This window comes from Pristis pectinata, chromosome 9, assembly GCF_009764475.1.
Source record: "Pristis pectinata isolate sPriPec2 chromosome 9, sPriPec2.1.pri, whole genome shotgun sequence".
NCBI lineage: Eukaryota > Metazoa > Chordata > Chondrichthyes > Rhinopristiformes > Pristidae > Pristis > Pristis pectinata.
Window position 1 is genome coordinate 80924945 of NC_067413.1, and position 18637 is coordinate 80943581.

The 18637-nt window shown below is 40.2% G+C and overlaps 1 protein-coding gene across 13 annotated transcripts in view; it reads right to left on the reverse strand.

Annotated features, from left to right (window-relative positions):
• Positions 1-4118: 4118 nt before the first annotated feature.
• The window catches only part of ncoa2 (nuclear receptor coactivator 2), a 234854-nt gene continuing 220335 nt past the window's right edge, over positions 4119-18637 (reverse strand). For 12 of the 13 annotated variants that reach the window (XM_052022839.1, XM_052022845.1, XM_052022847.1 and 9 more), the window contains 3 exons: positions 17250-17427; positions 16200-16398; positions 4119-9009 (listed from right to left, as the gene is read on the reverse strand). In XM_052022839.1, the coding sequence (XP_051878799.1) occupies positions 8959-9009; positions 16200-16398; positions 17250-17427 (428 nt within the window). In that variant the 3' untranslated portion in view covers positions 4119-8958. Of the gene's footprint in view, positions 9057-16199; positions 16399-17249; positions 17428-18637 lie in introns of all 13 variants that reach the window. The other variant, XM_052022846.1, reaches the window with a different exon arrangement.

Genomic DNA, 18637 nt, shown 5'->3' on the forward strand with positions numbered 1-18637 from the left:
TCAGAGTTCATGCTTGGAATTGCAGGAACTGGTCTGTCTGTACCCTTTGTACTGAGCAAGGGGCTTTATTTTCCAGCGACATCTGGGATGTGGTTTATGGTGGAAAGATATTCGAATCTTTTATATGTAAATGGTACACTAGGAAATAGTGAATTTGCAACTTGGGTTACTCCATTGGAACACGTGTCAATGGTTCTCATTGTATTTGGACCAAAGCAAGCTCACAAAAGTTCTTGAGCTTATTCAGCTTTAAAGCCTTCCTTTTACACACTTTATAGGGACAAAGTAACTGACTTGTTTTGGAAAGAAAAGGCATAATTGATGATTCTTCTGGTGAAAACAAGGTAATGTGCCTTAATAACTACTGGCCAGTGGCTCTGACATCCACCATCATGAAGTGCTTCGAGAGGCTGGTCATGGCACACATCAGTTCCAGCCTCCCAGACAACCTCAACCCATTGCAATTTGCCTACTGCCAAAACAGGTCTGCAGTGGGTGTCATCTCCCTGGCCCTACACTCATCTCTGGAGCATCTGGACAGTGAAGACATCGATGTTAGACTATTGTTTATTGACTACAGCTCCACCTTCAATACTATAATTCCAAGCAAACTCATCTCCAAACTCCTAGACCTGGGACCCAACACCTGCCTTTGCAACTGGATCCTTGACTTCCTGACCAACAGACCGCAATCAGTAAGGATGGGCAGCAACACCTCTGGCACAATTATACTCGACACTGGTGTTCACAAGGATGTGTCCTCAGCCCTCTATTCCCTATACAATCATGACTGTGTGGCCAGATTCTGCTCTAACTCCATCTACAAGTTTGCAGCTGATACCACCATAGTGGACCGGATCTCAAATAATGATGAGTCAGAGCACAGGAAGGAGATAGAGAGCTTAGTGACATGGTGTCATGACAACAACCTTTCCCTCAATGTCAGCAAAACAAAAGAGCTGGTCGTTGACCAGGAAGTGGGGGGGGGGTGTGCAATGCATATGCCCCTGTCTACATCAACGGTACTGAGGTTGAGAGCTTCAAGTTCCTAGGAGTGAACATCACCAATAGCCTATCTTGGTCCAACCATGTGGATGCCATGGCCAAAAAAGCTCACCAGTGCCTCTACTTCCTCAGGAAGCTAAAGAAATTTGGCATGTCCCCTTTGACCCTCACCAACTTTTACCAATGCGCCATAGAAAGCACTACCTGGATGCATCACGGCTTGGTACGGCAACTGCTCTGCCTGGGACCGCAAGAAGCTGCAGAGAGTTGTGGACACAGCCCAGCACATCATGGAAATCAGCCTCCCCTCCATGGACTCTGTCTATACTTCTCGCTGCCTCAGTAAAGCAGCCAACATCATCAAAGACCCCACCCACCCTGGAATTCTTTCTTCTTCCCTCTCCCATCGGGCAGAAGATACAAAAACCTGAAAGCACATACCACCAGGCTCAAGGACAGCTTCTATGCCGCTGTTAAAAGACTATTGAACAGTTCCCTAGTACGATAAGATGGACTCTTGACCTCACAATCTACCTTGCTATGACCTTGCATCTTACTGTCTACTTGCACTGCACTTTCTCTGTAGTTGTGACACTTTACTCTGTATTGTTTTACCTTGTACCAGCTCAATGCTGTAATTAATTGATCTGTATGAACTGTATGCAAGACAGGTTTTTCCACTGTACCTTGGTGACAATAGTAAACCAATTCCAATTTGAGAACTTCAAGGTCACCTTAACCTTTCCTCATGCTTTATATTCTGTCATTCTGTTTGTTTCTCAGCTCCTCCACCAACAGCTACATCAATGGGTCACAACCTGCTTTACAGAGAAAGCCAGATTGAAACGCTGAATCACTTCTGGCCAAAACCCACATGAAACCATGAGTTCTAAAATTCCTGAGCGCTCCTTGCCACCATATTCTGACTATGTTCCCCTATGAGACTTGTCAAGGAGTCTACTGGCATGTCACTGACTTCCTGCAGATTCTTTGCATTCACGCTTTTGAACCACTGCAATCCTTGTGGGAACATACTCCCAACATTGTTGGGAACAGACTTCCAGAATTTAAGTTTCAAAGAATAACAAAATATTTTCAAGGCAGAGAAGCGTGCGACTTTAAGGGAAACAAGTTCCCCTTTAAGTGGCTGTGCATTCATACACTAATCCTTCTTTGTGATGAAGGTCATGGGTTTTGGAGTTTGTTGGAATAGACCAGGTGCACAACTGCAGTGCACCTAGAAGATGATACGAACTGCAGCCACTGTGCACCAGTGGTGGATGGAATTAATTTTTAGGGTGTGGATAGAATGCAAATCAAGCAGGTTGCTTTGACCTGCATCGTGTTGAGCTTCTTAAGTGTTGCTGGAGTGGCATTCATCCAGACAAGTGGGGAGCATACCATCGCACTCCTGACTTGTACTTGTTGGTGGCAAGGCTTTGGGCAGTCAGGTGGTGTGGATACCCAAACTCTGACCTGCCATTATAGCCACAACATTACTGGCCCATCAGATTTTCTGATCAGTAGTGAACTCCAGGATGTTGATTGGGGGTGTATGCAGGAAGCTGGGCTAAATGGTGATGTCATTGAATGCCAGGGACAGAGACTTAGGTTCTCGTTTGCTGGAGACAGTCATTGCCTGACACTTGTGGTTTGAACGTCGCGATATTTAATCAATTGTTTCCCCAGTGTTATCTAGATTTTACTGCATGCAGGCACGGATGCATTATTTTCTGTAGAGGTGCAAACAGAATTGAAATATTGTGCAATTAGTGAACATCCCCACTTCTGACCTAATGACAAGATGAAGGATGTTGGTGAAGGTGGTTGGGCCCAGGAAACCATTCTAAGGAACTCCTACAGTGATGTTCTGGATGGGGTGACTAACCTCTAATAACCACAAACATTCTTTGTGCAAGATACAACTCCAACTGGTGTTCCGCTTCATTCCATTGTATGCTTTCACTACAACTCTACACTTTGCCAAATGCACACTTTGCATATCTGCAGCACCTAAGCAGCTTTTGACATTCCACAAACATTAGCCACAGTCTTGGTTTCTGAATAATGCAGATTCAGCAATTTCAGTCTTATGTAAAGATACAGCAAATTTAAGTAAAGTTTAGTGACCCAATCTGCAGAATATCAGAAAGCTGCCTGAACTTGCCAGCCACCGAGAACTGGGAACATCTTGCTTCTACCAGCATGTATCTGGGTACATTCTGCTGAAGGAAGGCCGGGCACAGTGCAGGGCCTTGACAGTGGCCGAGGCCTCGCCTGCAAACTTCCCCAGGTTCACCAGCTGTCGAAGCAGCAGCATCAACATTTAATGTTTCACTCAGGCAGACCAGACCCAGCTGGCAGCTTTTGTTGTTTATTTAAGTTAATATTTACTGTGCAAGGGATTTTAATAAAGTGCTTGCTGCTAGGCATTCTGCATTTTGGTTAGAAACAGTGTTGGGCTCACTGGAAGAGAGAACACACAGAAATGCTCGGGGTGCCACATTCCACATACGCTTTGAATGTGACAAAAAGACAACAGCTGGAATTTCACAAGCACAACCCAAGCTCAACTCAGGACTCAGCTTCAAGACACAGGCAGTCTGCTAACCGGATCCTTAGAAACTTCTTGCTTTGTGTGAAGTCATGAGCAAATCTCACAGTGTTGCTTGCTGCACAGTTCCAGCAGTCTAGGGGTGCCTGCAGGGGGCACCATCCACTGCACAGGAGCTGGACGGCTACATTGTGATGCTGAGCTGCATGGGGGAGCTTCGAGTCACAGGACTGACTCCCACCGATTGAAAGTTAGGCAATATGTATTTGCCTACCTTCAGATATGAAAAACCTGTAAAGGCCAGCTGTCCATTGAAGATATGCAACCATGTGATTGGACAGGTTGCTACTAGAGTCAGCAACACCATCACTACAGAAACCTTAAGGGCAGTATCGTGTTGCTACGTGCAAATAATGTAAACGGCTTATGTAGTTCCATGCTAAGTTTGTATTTCCCATTATAACCTAAGGTTCACTTTAGTGCAACTTGCCAGAGTTTGGTTACAACTCCATTAAAAAATGCAAAATTCAAAGGAATTAAATTTTATTAAACATCGCAATAACAGGATTCTTTATTTACAACAGCATTATTTAACATCAAATAAGCAAATGACATCAGCAAAAGCAATATTAGTTAACAACTTGCATAAATGTATTTAATTTTTTTGAATATACCTAAATTGGCATAAAATGCTCACAATAAGGAAACAAACATGGATGCCCGAAGAAAAAAGGTGTTTAGTGTGAACTAAAAAAATACATCTCTGAACTTGCAACACTGTAAGCCTTCTGCTGAAGAACCTTACTTTACATATTGCTTAGAATTTGCAATTCGCCAATATACACCACTCAGAGATTTGGGGAAAAAAAACATTTTACAAATAGTGCCCCACTACTGACCACAAAAGGAACAAAGTAACATAAAAAAAACTAAGCAATAATCATGGGTCCATATTGCAGTAGGCAACCATTATTTCTATTTATCTGACAAAAAAAATTAATAACTGATGACACATCCAAAAATTTTACACAATTCACTATACAAACAATATAATACAACAAACAGCTGCTAGGAATATACAGGACATAAAAACATATCTAAGGCATTATGCTAATTTATAGCATTTGAGGTTCCTGCACTGTACTAAGAAATTGACAGATCTTACAAAACAAATTCAAGCTCTAAATGAAAAAGTAGACGGGGTTTGCCTATCAAATTGAAAATCCATAGAATTGTTTGTGCAGAGTATGTGTCTGCATCCAGTCAACAATCAACTGTGTAGAAATACTATAAAATGATGTTGAACCACACCAACACACCATGGCTTAGCTGTATTTTAAAATTAACTCAGTGAAATCTTTGGATTTTGCAAACGGAGCCACAAAGCCCTGCTTGTCTGCAATGTACACCACTACAATACATAGTTCTTAATGTTAGCTTTGATTCCTTACTTTAAGTCTGTTAGAGGAAAATGTTTAAGATTGAACATAATGCAATCAGAGAGATGTTGCTTCCTAATGAAAGTAGCTCCCATGATCCACTTTCCAAGAGAGTAGACCTTTATGCATTCAAATCTAGAGAAGATATAAATTTGGGTTATAGTGCACAGAATTTAAATGATCGTGTGAAACACACTTACCCCTCCCCTTCCATTCAGATTTTTGTGTTTTAATCTTTTGGCTCTGTAGGTAACTACACAGTGGTTATTTGCACAATTCCAACAGTAATACACCCAGTCATAAACCATATATTTCAAATTAAAGCAACGATACAAAATAGGGTAAATACAGAAAGCTTGTTGGATTATTACATGATGTTCCCATAGACATAAATGCAAAGGTCTAGGCTCCAAATGCCTGCAAAATTAAATGCCTGCATTTCAGAAAACTTTTCTAATTCACAGCAGTATTTACATAAAGCTATATCATACCAAAGCAATCTGAAACACAATGATGTTATTTGAACACACAGAAAGAATACATTTCTTTATCAAATGAACAATTTGTAGCTGAGATGTGGCAGCTCTCCTTTCTAAAAGCAACTGTTGAGGCAAAAACAGGTCTGTATTCAGTCTCTGTACAGTGATCAATATGATCAGTGTGGATTTTGGGCCTTAAATGACAGCATGTTCCATACAGCCTGACACACAAACACAAAGGTATCAGGACTCAGAATGTTACAGCTTGAGAGAGAAACTATGTAATAAAACACCTGCTTCCAACCCATTCAACAATTTTTCCAATTTAATCATAATATTAGACTGAGAGAAGCTACATGGACCAGAGTAGCAGTCTGGGGTTTTGGCATGATTTTTGTACATTTTGGAAATCTAAAAATGGTTGCAGAATATCTATTAGAAGAGCCATTTAAGTCACTGGCCTTATAAACGCTACTGAAACAGACTTGTTAGCTACCTATCAAGGCATCATGATTCTTTATTTACAAAATAAACGAGAGACACTGCTGCCAAGGTATCTAATATAATACTGTAGTACCTCACTTTAAATCAGCAGCTTAAGAATTTTACTTCATCAAAATTCTACAAGTATGTAAAACATAATGCTCTCAAGTAAAAGTTATTGCTTGGTTACATACATCAGACTCTTATATCGCTAACTGCTTTCCAAAAGTCATCGCATCTTATTTTACAAAATACTGTACCATATGAAAATGTTATGGCTGTTTGTGTTCTCTTACTTGTGGTGACATCTGATCAATTTTGCTTTTGGAAACTGCCGCTGACTTTAGGAAATTGTAATGAAGCACTGGGTTTCTGTAGCTTACAAAAAAGTCCGTCCTCTCAGCACAATAAAACTGCAATGAACAATTAGTTTAGAACAATAAGCTTGAACAGTCCGTAATACCTTAAGTTTTATAGCTCACAATGCAAGCGTTACTATCCCATGCACGCTTATGCGAGTAAACTCAACTAAACACACCAGAAGCAAAGTCATGTGTAAAGGTGAATTTAATAGTTGTAATGATCTGATCTAATATACATAATAGGATAGCATGGTGTTGGAACTAAACTGCATTGAATACTCTGCCTTAATGGAACTGCTGATATTGTAGTATTTGGTATATTGTGTGAGTAAACTTCACAATTATATCTGCTTAATTTTTCAAAGCCAAAAGCTTAGGTTGGCTACATAATAAATGCAGAATGGAAAAGACCCATACTAAACTCCACCCCACACCCCCCCCCCCCCCCCACACACACACACATATATCAAAGGAAACCCAACAAACCATTAATAAATTCCAAATCTATTCAGTGGCCACTAAAATGGGTAACTCAAGATGAATTTGCTCAGAATTCTGCATTAGTGTAAAAACCATGTGACTTCATACCAGAAATGCAATAAACCCCATAATGCAATATTGGTTCTATACATAAAGACAGTGTGCACAATTTTGTGAGTTTCTCGTCAAATGCTGATTAAGTTTTACGTACATGACTCAGAATTTAAGCCCCTGTTCTTTGTTCAGTCCCAAACCAATTGATTGTTCAGGGACGATTAAAGAGAGTTAAAAAAATTAACATTAGTAATACTCTATAAGATTAATGAGTTGCAACATTAAATCATTGTGAATCAGCAGTGAAGCTCGATACAGGGTTTCATCTCATTCTAGAAATCCAGCTAAAAAATTATCATCTCTTGAATTTTCCCAGTTCTGCATTAGTACTTAGCTGGCTGCTTGTGAATCTGTGACTTCAGTTTGCTTCCACCAGTGAAACTGAGCAACATATTATCTGCAGAAAAATTGTACAAAATGGGCAAGAAATGTACACCAAGAAAAGGAGAGAATAAATTTTCTCTGCTTTTGTTATTTTGCCATTGCAGAATTACTTGAAAGTATTGAGGTGGAGAAAAACCTAGCAGCTTTCAGTAATACACCTGAACTCCACCCTGCACCTTAGCCTGTCTGTAGGAGAGACTGGATCACACTGCTCACCTCTGGTGGACAGAGATAAGGCCAGCAAGGGAGCCGGACTGCAACAGGCCAGCCTATCAGCCTGAAAGGGTCAACACTGCTGCTACTGGTGGAAGGAGCACAGCCTGAGAGGAACAAACAGTCATGCTCTTGAAGAGAAGATGGTGAAGGAGAGAATGCAGCTGGCCTTTAGCTCCAAGGGAACTAAGTACGTTTGTAGGATGGGAATTGTTTGCAGGAAGACCAGGCATTAGGAAGAATAGGAATAAGGTCTGAGTGCACGACATATACTTCTGCTGTACTACAGTGAGGGAAATGGTTACAAATTCCTGACCTTTTGTTGGGTGATGCAGCTGCTGGTGGGATTGGAGGCAGGACGGCATTGAGGGCTTCACTGAGACAGTCCAAATGACTGAGAGAAAACTGTTCTGAATTTTGGGTGTGTGGTATAGACATGAGTCCCTATCTCTGACAGGCTGTGGGAGCTAGTCTGGATGAACAATTTGTGTGTGTGTGTGTGTGTGTGTGTGTGTGAGTGTGAGAGAGAGAGAGAGAGAGAGAGAGAGAAATGAGCCACAGATTTGGTCACCTGACTGGATCTGTAACCACAGCAAGGATCAAATTGGTCTTATTAACTGCTATGAAACCATTATGAGATGGTGTTGGTGGTTTTGTATTTTTCTGTCAACATTAACAGTTATTATCAAATAAATTAATCCGGTGTGAGAGGTGGGCTCTACAGAGCTGATAATGTTTAATAGGTAGCCTCAGTCTGCAGAGCCAAAATATTATAATAATCCATCAATGTAATGAAAAACTGGGACAAAAATTTCATGCACCCTGGATATTGAGCCATGACTGCAGAACACAAGCATAGCATGAAAAGATAATGCACCAACTCTTGCTGACACAACTAACAAACCACCTGATGTCTATTCCCCATTTGGCTTTATGAAAAACATAAAAACAATTTCATATTCCATTTAGATACCTTCCAAACCAAATTCTTTATTCTTACAGTATTCAGCTTATTGGTAAGTTTATTTATATTCACAGCAGAACCTTTTAAAGAAAGGCTTCATTTCTAAATACTGTTAAGGGAAACATGGCTGAAAGCCTGCACACTGGATTAAATAGCAGAAAAGTCAGCAACCACCGAGGATCAAAAAAAAGCGCAAAGAGCTGATCATTCTGCAAAACGATGATAGAAATACATTCATCGGACAAGGTTCGAAGCCGACGTCAATCTGTTGTGAGGACAGACTTAAGTCACACTTATGGTGAATGCAATTAATGGACAAAGCAGCTTCGGTAGGCAAGTACGTTGCTACTAAGGAGCCTGTCACTCTGTTAGCAACACTTGAAACAAGAATTTCTCTGAGACTGGCTGAGAGTTCAATTGGCTGCTGCACTTTTCTTGGCTTGATCTGGTGGAGCTTGTTTGTTGGTATAATTGTTACCACCTAAATGTTGACCCTGCACTGTACATCAGCAAGCACGTGGACCTTCTGGACCTAGTTGAAGACAGGAGGAATAGCAATCCAGAGGGTCAGCAATATTTCTGCAAGATTGAAAAGCATGAAATACATATTTAATTAACAGGAACAAAAACACAACATAACATTATAAATAGTAAAATTCAGTGGCTTCAGAACAGTAAGTGATTGTGGAATATGAGCAACACCTTGGCCATTCTTTCTGGTCTTTATCTCAAACAGCACACTTGTTTTAAGCACTTCTTAAAAATAGCTTGCATGCTATAGAATAATCTTTCCAACTGTTTGATTTGAGCACAATCATACATTTTAAAAACCTCAATGATATTAAATCCTTCACAGTACATTCATTATCTGTAGTGCACCCTTGATATTTTTAGTTTACAGTTCTTGCTTCTTGTCACAGTTAAGGGCAAGAGTGTGCAGTAGCAGCCAAGGAGTTAACAAGTCAGGCCTGGAAACACAATGTTACACAGTTTAAATGTTTTAAAGTATTGCCTTTTAATGAGACAGCATAGATTTTTTTTCGAAAAAACAGGAATGTGTTGAGACTTTTTGCTTTTACTATTCACTAGTTAATAAATCTCTGTTGTACTAATGGAAATGCAATTAATTATTTATTGCAATTGGTTATTGTAGCACTCTTGCAATAAATCTTTCATCCTAAAGTAGGAAAAAACTTTCAAGTTCACATCAGCAACAACTATTATCCAAAAGGCAGCTTGTGTGCTAAATATTTAATGTTATCTGCTGTTTAAGATTAGCAATTTAACAATAAAAGTTGGTAACACAATAATATCCCACCATATATTGCTGGGACTTGGCTTCACTTCAACCTACATTGATGGGATAACATTACCCAATTCTTGATGTTTTAATCCAAATGAGAACGCAACATAACTTGAATTTACTTGAATGAATTCATGGGACTTATGAAAAATTTCAGATGGGCACAAGGATGGTAAGTTGTGGGAAATTATAAAATCTCACTTTGGAGCTGCAGTGAAAGAAAGTCACTTGTCACATTGAGGTCTGATGCCTCCTCTTATTCTGGCCATTTATCCTGGTGCTGCTGCCACTATGAAGCAGAGTTCCACAGGCTTCACTATATAAATGACCATGTCTGAGCTCAGATATCATGTTGGTTGATCATTCAACTGTGGAGGACACCATTATGATCATTTTATTAAAAAACAGACAATTTTATGCAAAATATATTGAGTTGGACTGGAGTCGCTTGGAGCTCATTCATGTTTAATTTCAATGCTAATAGTTAAAAATGACTGGTGTTGAACCCCCATCCTTCCCTTGTGATATTATAACTGAAACGTGATAAAAAGAATGACTTTTTTCTAACTCTCAAATTTTAATCTTCCTCATTTCTAGAAGATACACATCTTCCAAAATAATATGGTCACTGAGAGGTGAGAGAGTCCAATGTCAGCAGATTACACCCTCCCCCTCCTAACTCCACCATCTCACTTTGTTGGAAAGAAGGCCATTTATTGGCTGGGACCCCAGGTCTTTTCCCCAAGGATAGTTCTACTAACACCTCAATGGAGAAACAAGAACACAATATCCCATACTCACCTCTTGTGTTCAGAAAACGCACCTTCTAAGTGGATGCTACTGCAGGAAACAAAGCTGAGTTCTGATCTGAATGGCAAGCTTGTAATGGCACAATTCTTTAATGGAAACAGGGTGGGAGGTGGTGTGGTTTAGAAAGCTGTGAGAATTTGTGTGCTTGCAATGGATATTCAAGGGTAATCTATCCCCAAAATGGGGACAGTGAGATCCAGAAAGCAAAGGGAAGAGTCAGTAGGGTCATGTGAGAGCAAAAGTAATGAAATTTTCAAGTTCCATATGAGTGCAGGAAGCTGCACCAATAGTTTTAAATGTGCTGGAAAAAGATTTGAGGGATGGGATTCAAACTAAGATTGTTCCGTGTACCCCACAGAGAGGCAGTGGAGTTTGGGCCCATGTGAGTTCCCACAGCTGAAGTGGGTGGAGTTGAAGGAGAATTGGCTCAATGTGAGAATGAGTTGGATGTGTGTGGTGGTGGGAGGGATCTGGTTGGGCATCTGTTCGGGGAACAGAGGGCCATCAGACCATCATTGAGTGGGGTGCAGAGGTAGAGGGATTGTATGTCATCGAGTCACACAGCACAGAAACAGATCCTTTGATCCGCCAAGTCTGGGCCAATTATTAAGCATCCGTTTGACACTAATCCTACACTAATCCCATTTTATTCTCCTCACATTCCCATCAACTCCCCCCAAGTTCTACCAATCACCAAGCACAAAGTGGCCAATTAATCTATCAACCAACTCATCTTTGCAACATGGGAAGAAGCAGGAACACCTGGAGGAAACCCATGCGGTCACTGGGAGAACAGACGAACTCCACATGGACAGCACCCAAGGTCAGGATCGAACCCAGGGTTTCTGGAGCTGCGAGGAAGTGGCTCTACTAACTACACCACTTACGTCCGTTGTAAAGACAAGCTGCTTGGGACCAGGAAACTGGAAAGCAGCAGAGGACAAAGTGGGCAGGGACTGGACAAAGAACAGTCAAAATGGGATGAAAGAAATTTTATGGTATGAGAGCAGGCTGGAACAATAGGTCTACCCAGACAGACCTGCTTGTGAATCCTGGGGAGGAGAGGGAAGAGGACTGTGCAGGGTGAGCAGACTGCAGTGGGGAAGAACTATTCTGGAAGACAAGTGGGTAATCCGTGACTGCCAGTGGTCCAGGCAAGGCTGGGTCTGCTGTGAATAACAGGCTGAACCCACTGGTTAGTGTTTACTTCAGGGTTTGCCTGACAGTGCTAGAAGTGCAATACCAGTGCACCAAGTAGCAAGGTGTTTGGCAATTAGCTTAGGATAAGTTCTGTTGAGTAACGCAGGAAAACATCCCGCTAAACTTCAGAAGTTGTAGGGCACTGTCCAAACAAAAGCATCACAACCATTGTAGAAAGAAATCCAAGTTAACTCAAAGCTTCAGAAAAACGTTGTTCCAGATTTTAACAGAGAATTCAAATAACTTTGAACTTCATAAAGCAGAGCTGTGGATGATAAGGTTTAAGAAATAACCAAGGATGTGACCAGAAACAAAACCTATATATAGGATTTATCTGGGGGCAATCATTTGTCTAATAAATAGCAGGAAGTGCACTTAGATTTAAATCTTCAGGAACAAATTTTAAGGAATAATTTTTAGGTAATTCATAAGATTATACATAACAACTTATCAGCATCTGCTCAATTTTGCATAGAGTTTTACAAATTTATTTTGAAGCAGCAAAGGATTCTACAGGGCTATAAACTGGGCATTAGATGATGTACATTAGTTCCAATAATTAATTATGCAGTTGTAAAAGTAATTACCTGCGTGGTCCAGCCACATCTCTTAACTGAATATGCACTTAAATAATTCATCTACTTCATAATAAACTCAAGGTACGCATAATAGGACTTTAATTGCAATTGGGCAGTCATGGTACTTAATGTAAAGATATATTTGCAGCTAAAAGCAAATCAGAATGTTCAGTGGAAATGGATCACTTTTATGATACTCATGTTTCTACAAACTCCACAAAAACAACCTAGCAAAACAGTACATCTATGGCACTGCTGAGTTGAAGGATACATTATTTATACCGTGTACATCAAAAGGGCTACTGATCAACTGTGATTAAGTTTATAAGTTTTTCTTATGAAAAATTGAATGTTAATGGTATTTTCAGGCTTAACTCCATTTGCACATTTGATAACCAAGATTCATAGAGTCATGCAGCATGGAAACAGGCCCTTCAGCCCAACTCATCCATGCTGACCAAGATGCCTACCTAAGCTAGTCCCATTTGCCCACGTTTGGCTCATAATCCTCTAAACCTTTCCTATCCATGTACTTATCCAAATAACTTTTACTATCTTTTCCATTAAAAAAAATTTTTCTAGTTTCACATGTTTATGTAAAATCACTATGCAAGTAACTGATCTAATAAACATCAAGTTTTTTGTCTCCTGACTCGAGGGGAAATGGGATAGAAATCGTACAAATCTGTGACAATTCATGTTGGCATCAGGCTATTCTCAACCCATGCTAGCTTGTGATAGGTGTCTTGAAAAAAGTACAAAAGATTTGATGCTTTTGGCTGAAAGTGCTTCTGCCAAGAAAAGCACAATATCTTATAACCAATTTCTCATTAACCACTTCAGCAGCTGACATAAACTGAAGAAAATATGGGACTCGGGATTCTGGTCAACCAAAGTTCAGGCTTTCTGCCACATCTGGTTACCAAAACAATAAATAAAGATCAAAAGAACTGCAGCTGCTGCAAATCTGAAATAAAAACAGAAAAAGCAAGAAGCATCTTTCCACAGATACTGCCCGACTTGCCAAGTCTTTCCAGCATTTTCTGGTTTTGTTTTGGTAACAAAACACATCGGCCTAGAAGTCAGGTTGTACAGCAACACATTTGTGTGCCCAATGCAATTCAATTTCGATATATAAAAAATAATTACAGAGGAAAGTCAAGAATGCCACAAATTCCACAATTCCCTTCTGGGCCCTCTACATATCTGGTGCGTTATCTACATGTGACTGCGCAATGTTTGTGAGGATTACTTTAACCCTGAAGGCCAACACTAAGAACCCACCTCAGGTATGTATTCTGGAAAATAGTTGCCCATTACTTCAGTTCTCACTCAGGACTTCCTCCACACCTCCACCTTACCCTATCCCACACCCAACAACCCTCTCACTTCCCACATTCTCCTATCTTGACCCTCCACTGCCACCAATCTCCCATCTATCCCACCCTCAGCAAATTTCCTGTCTGATCCAACTTCCCCCACCCACCCACTACCACCTCTCTCCTGTCCCATCCCCAGTTCCTGCCTCGCCAAACTCTCCTCCAACACCTTTATGGTGATTTTGTATTGGACTTCCACCCTACTCTATGATCTTCCTCCTAATCCACTAGCAGCCGATCAGGGCCCCTGGGACCTTCAAAATCTCAGCTGTTCCCCCCCACCCCCCCAAACAGCTGATACTCCATTTCTACCCCTCTCTCAAGGCCAGTCCTTCCCATGACCACCACTCCTCCACTATGAATGGGACTCATGACTCACCCATTTTCCTTCAGGCTCTTACAATGATGCTCAAGTCCACAGTGGGGCTGGGACCAAAACTTCCTGACTGCAAGGTGAAAATGCTTCCTGTGATGGAATTTTGTGGTGTCAGGCTCTTGAACAATATAGTTGTGGGGATCCATTGCTCTCTGCAGCTTAATGCAGCTTTACAAGCACTTACAACTCTACGATAGTTAAATCAGGACATCAGCCACATTAGACCTGTGCTCCATGTGTTCATTTTAATATCTGAGATTTAAAAAAAAATTCTGCATGGCCAAACCACATCATATCTTTCAGGTCTTCTTATGCTTTCTATCTCCTTACAGATCTCCCGCTCTCTATAGTAGGATTGCTTATACTCATTTCCTCTGTACTATCGCCAATGGTTACTCAGTCAACAACATTAGAGATGAGGACATTATTTACTTTTAAGGTGGGTCAATAAGAAAAATTAAGGTGTTGTTTTCAATAAGGTATTTATTTTTATCTTGCTAATTTTTACTTTACTTTTGAAGTGAAGTGGTTTTTCAAGTGGTTGCTTATCCTGTGTGAGGCATCACACCGGAGGACAATTTTTTTTCATTGTAGAGTGTAGGTGAGTGAAGGAGAGAGGAAAAACAATAAAAGCACACTTCAGTGCTCATCTGCATAAGTTCAGCAGAGGTCATTATTACATATTGATTATATATGCCTGAGCTGATCTTCTCTGCCCTAACTGGAGAACCAAGATCAATGATTGTCTTTGCCCAAAGCTTGAACTAGAGACCAAACCAAAGACTATTCAGAGACACAAGAGACTGCAGATGCTGATATCTGGAGCAATACACACAAAATGCTGGAGGAACTCAGCAGGTCAGGCAGCACCTATAGAGGGAAATGGACAGTTGACGTTTCAGGTCAAGACCATCCAGGGCTTTGTGTGTTGCTTCAAAGACCATTCAGATCAGCTACCCATCTTGAGAAACTCACTGAGCCACCAGCTGAACTTCAATAGACAGAAACATGCCTCCAATAACCATAATAAAAAAAGAGGAAAGAAACTTCTCCCTCCACCTCAAATTCTTTGGGCTCATAACAGAAAATCTTCATAAATTGGTCCTAACTAATCTTTATGTAGAATAACAAAGACAATTACAATTCAGTGCTTCTTGTGCTGTGTGATTCATTTTAACTGCAACATAAGGCAATAATATAAGAAAAACTTTGCCTGACATTTCTGGTCACAATTCAAAGTTATTGGTCACTGTATAGGAGTCAACATCAAAAGCATCACCTTCCTTCTGTGATAGCACTTTCACTTTGCTCGTTGGCAGTCAAAGGCTTTTTAACAATCAAATTTAAAAACCAAAATTGATTTTAAAAATAAAATTAATTGAAGTGTATCTGAACACTAACAAATAACTGAAATCATCACAATATGTTATAATAAGCCAAGCACTTACTAAGGATTCATAACATCACTATAATGAACCAGACCACTGCCTACATCCCAGCCCTTCTAGTTGTAAGCACACATCTGGACCCCTTCTTCAGCGATTCACTGCTGCCACTGGATGCAGTGGCGAGTTCATGAAGGTGTGCCTGCATTCGACTTCTACCACTGCTTGGACTTCTGCTTTTCAAATGCCAGTGATCACCACAGTTCAGGCCAACGTGCTGGCAGCTTTCATAAGCAAACCATAAAAGATCAGCCAGGACATCATGCCAGCTCAGAACAGCAGTACTGTTTGCCATAGAATCACTAATATTCGTGTTGTTGTGGCACTGAATTGTAATCGTCTTTGTCGGTGTTTGCCTGCGTGTAGTTAATGCTTGAGCCTTTCAGCGAAGGCTGATTGCAACTGGCAGCATTCTACTTTTAGTACCATTGGTCACTTTTGCACTTGAAATGCTTTCCAATACAAAGAAATTTACAGTTAAGTACTTGGATTATCTCAAAATGCCTTTTCTAGCCTCTGGTAAGATGTATTTGTTGAAATCTTAGCACCTCAGTTATTGGTTCAAAACTTAGCTGTTAATGCACCAGTGTTCAATCTTCCTGATATTCAGAAAACACTGCCCATCTCTTACCTGTTCAGCACCCATAGAGGACAATCCTGATGTAGGCACAGAGGTCATTGAGGTCATGCTAATCTGCCCTGACATCTGATTCATGTTGTTCATACCAGTGGTATTGGTTGCCATAGAAACACTGATATTCATGTTGTTGCTGTACATGCTGGTGTTTGCCTGTTGTCCAAACTGTGGTGGGGACGGCTGTGAAAACATGCTAAATTAGAAGAGAGGAAAACAAAAATCATATATTAGATTAAGTGTATTTCCTCTAAACTTTTACTTCTTGGATCATATCCGTCAGTGAATCTTACAAAGAGTGGGCATAATTCTTAAACAGTAGATAACAAGGGCACTGCCTGCCAAACTCTTCGGTCACAATGAATTACACGTTCATTCTCAAGTCCTCACTGGTGCTGTTATCAGGTCCAGACTGAATTTCTCCATCACCCTCCTATGGACGCTCTATTTTCAATGCATAAACACTACTTGCTCAAAATGCAGATAGCCCATCCCACTCAAAATTTCACAAGCCAATCGCTCTCAGCCTCATTGAACTATACCACTCCTTACCTCAATTGTCTATATAAACCTTGGTTCATTTTGAATGGTAAGACGCGCGTTAGAAAAGTTGTAAATAACGAAGATTTCTAGAGACTGTACTACATAGTTTTGCAGCTGCTTCTCTACCAAGTGATTTTAAGAATCACACAACCTCCCCCCTACCCCTCTCCACCAGAGAAAGAAATACAGCCCTTAATTAAAATTAGCAAAAAAAGCATGCTGCTAGATTGAATACCTAACATACACAAGTCCAGGGCCTGTTAGATCAACACTGTTTACCTTCCTCCATGATTCAATCACTCCTTTCTACATAAGCACACGTCCTGTCTGCCAAATGACAATCACAATACGGCTTTTTTTTTGTTCTTAGGAAATGAGAAACAATGGAAAGGCTCTACTTATTGCCCACCACCCCAGGTGTCTGGAAAGTGGTGGTGAATGTATCTGCCTGTTTTCTCACCCGCCTCCCTCTGCAGTGGAAGCATGCAGGTGATGGGAAAGTACCTGTTTCCGTTAATGCTTCCCTGTGGCCAGCCATTAATCTCAGAAGGTGACTGGTAGGTAGGTGTAGGCTGAGACTGCTGTATCATTGGACTCTGTGTATGACTCATCCTTGGAGACATTAGTGGGCTTTGAGGGGTTGTAGCCCCACCAAATCCTGCATCAGACTGCTGATTCATTCCTGTGAATGAACAAACCCCATAAAGCAATTTTGAACAATGTATAGTTTCAAGGACAATCTTAAAATACATACTCTATGTCTTAAAATGATACATTTTAAACTTTCTCCTTTGGTGACAATTAGTAAAATTGACAAGGAAAATCCAAATAAATGTCAACATGGTTGACAGATTTTTCTTCCACTTGAAACTCCATACAGACAATGAATTTACTCTGAAGAATGGAAGTGAATTATTAATTTTAAAAATGCACCCATCACTACATTTAAATTTTGTCTCCATTACCCACAGCGTAATATTCCTCTGAGAACATCAGATACCTCGGTACAAAATTTGTGAACTGAAAAAGCTAAACAGCAAAACACAATCAACCTTCTAAATCCTCAATTGGTTAACCTGTGCCCAGGATATTTGAAAATAAATTTTGATATCTTAGACTGATTTGTCTCTTCAGTATTGGCACAGGCATATTTTGATTTTCCATTTGGTTCCATTAAAAATGTCTCATATGCAATCACATTTACACATTTCCATAAGAATTTGTTGTTATAGTCTAAAGTAGCAACTTGTTTAGACAATTGGACATGAGCAGGAATTAATAATACACGTTAGCATTTGGAGGTGAATTCCCCAGGAAATGATGAAAACTAATGCATTGTGCCTATACATCTAAATAATTGTATTCATTTCTCAATTTGTTAGCATTCAGCTCCTGCAATTTAATTTTAATTTTTTTTTAAACAGTGCCATTTAAAAACTGCACCAAACCTAAACCTAGCTTTGCCATCCATGCCTCTTTTTCATGCATCATAAAGTGTAGCTCAAGATCAAATACTCATGGTCATAAATAATCTCCACTGGCATAGAAGATGGATCACTTGCATAGAAAATTGTTAGGTTTTGATGAAGTGTCTCCTTTAAACAACTATGCGCGTTACTTAAGAGATTTTTAAAAAGTTGAATTACATTACTATTTACTTTATCTTTTCCTTTTATGTATCTTACCTATTCTCCGCTTTCAACTGACCTGTCAATTTTGAAGACATTGCAATCATGGCTTATGCTGAAATTCCCCAGAGCTACGCCCAGCTACCCCCAAATAGGAGCCTTGGGAAGTCAACTGTGATCAGACTAGCAAATATAGGAGAGGATATGAATCAGATCTCCGGCTTTCTTAATCTATAAGACTGGGCCATGCTATGTGATTCATTT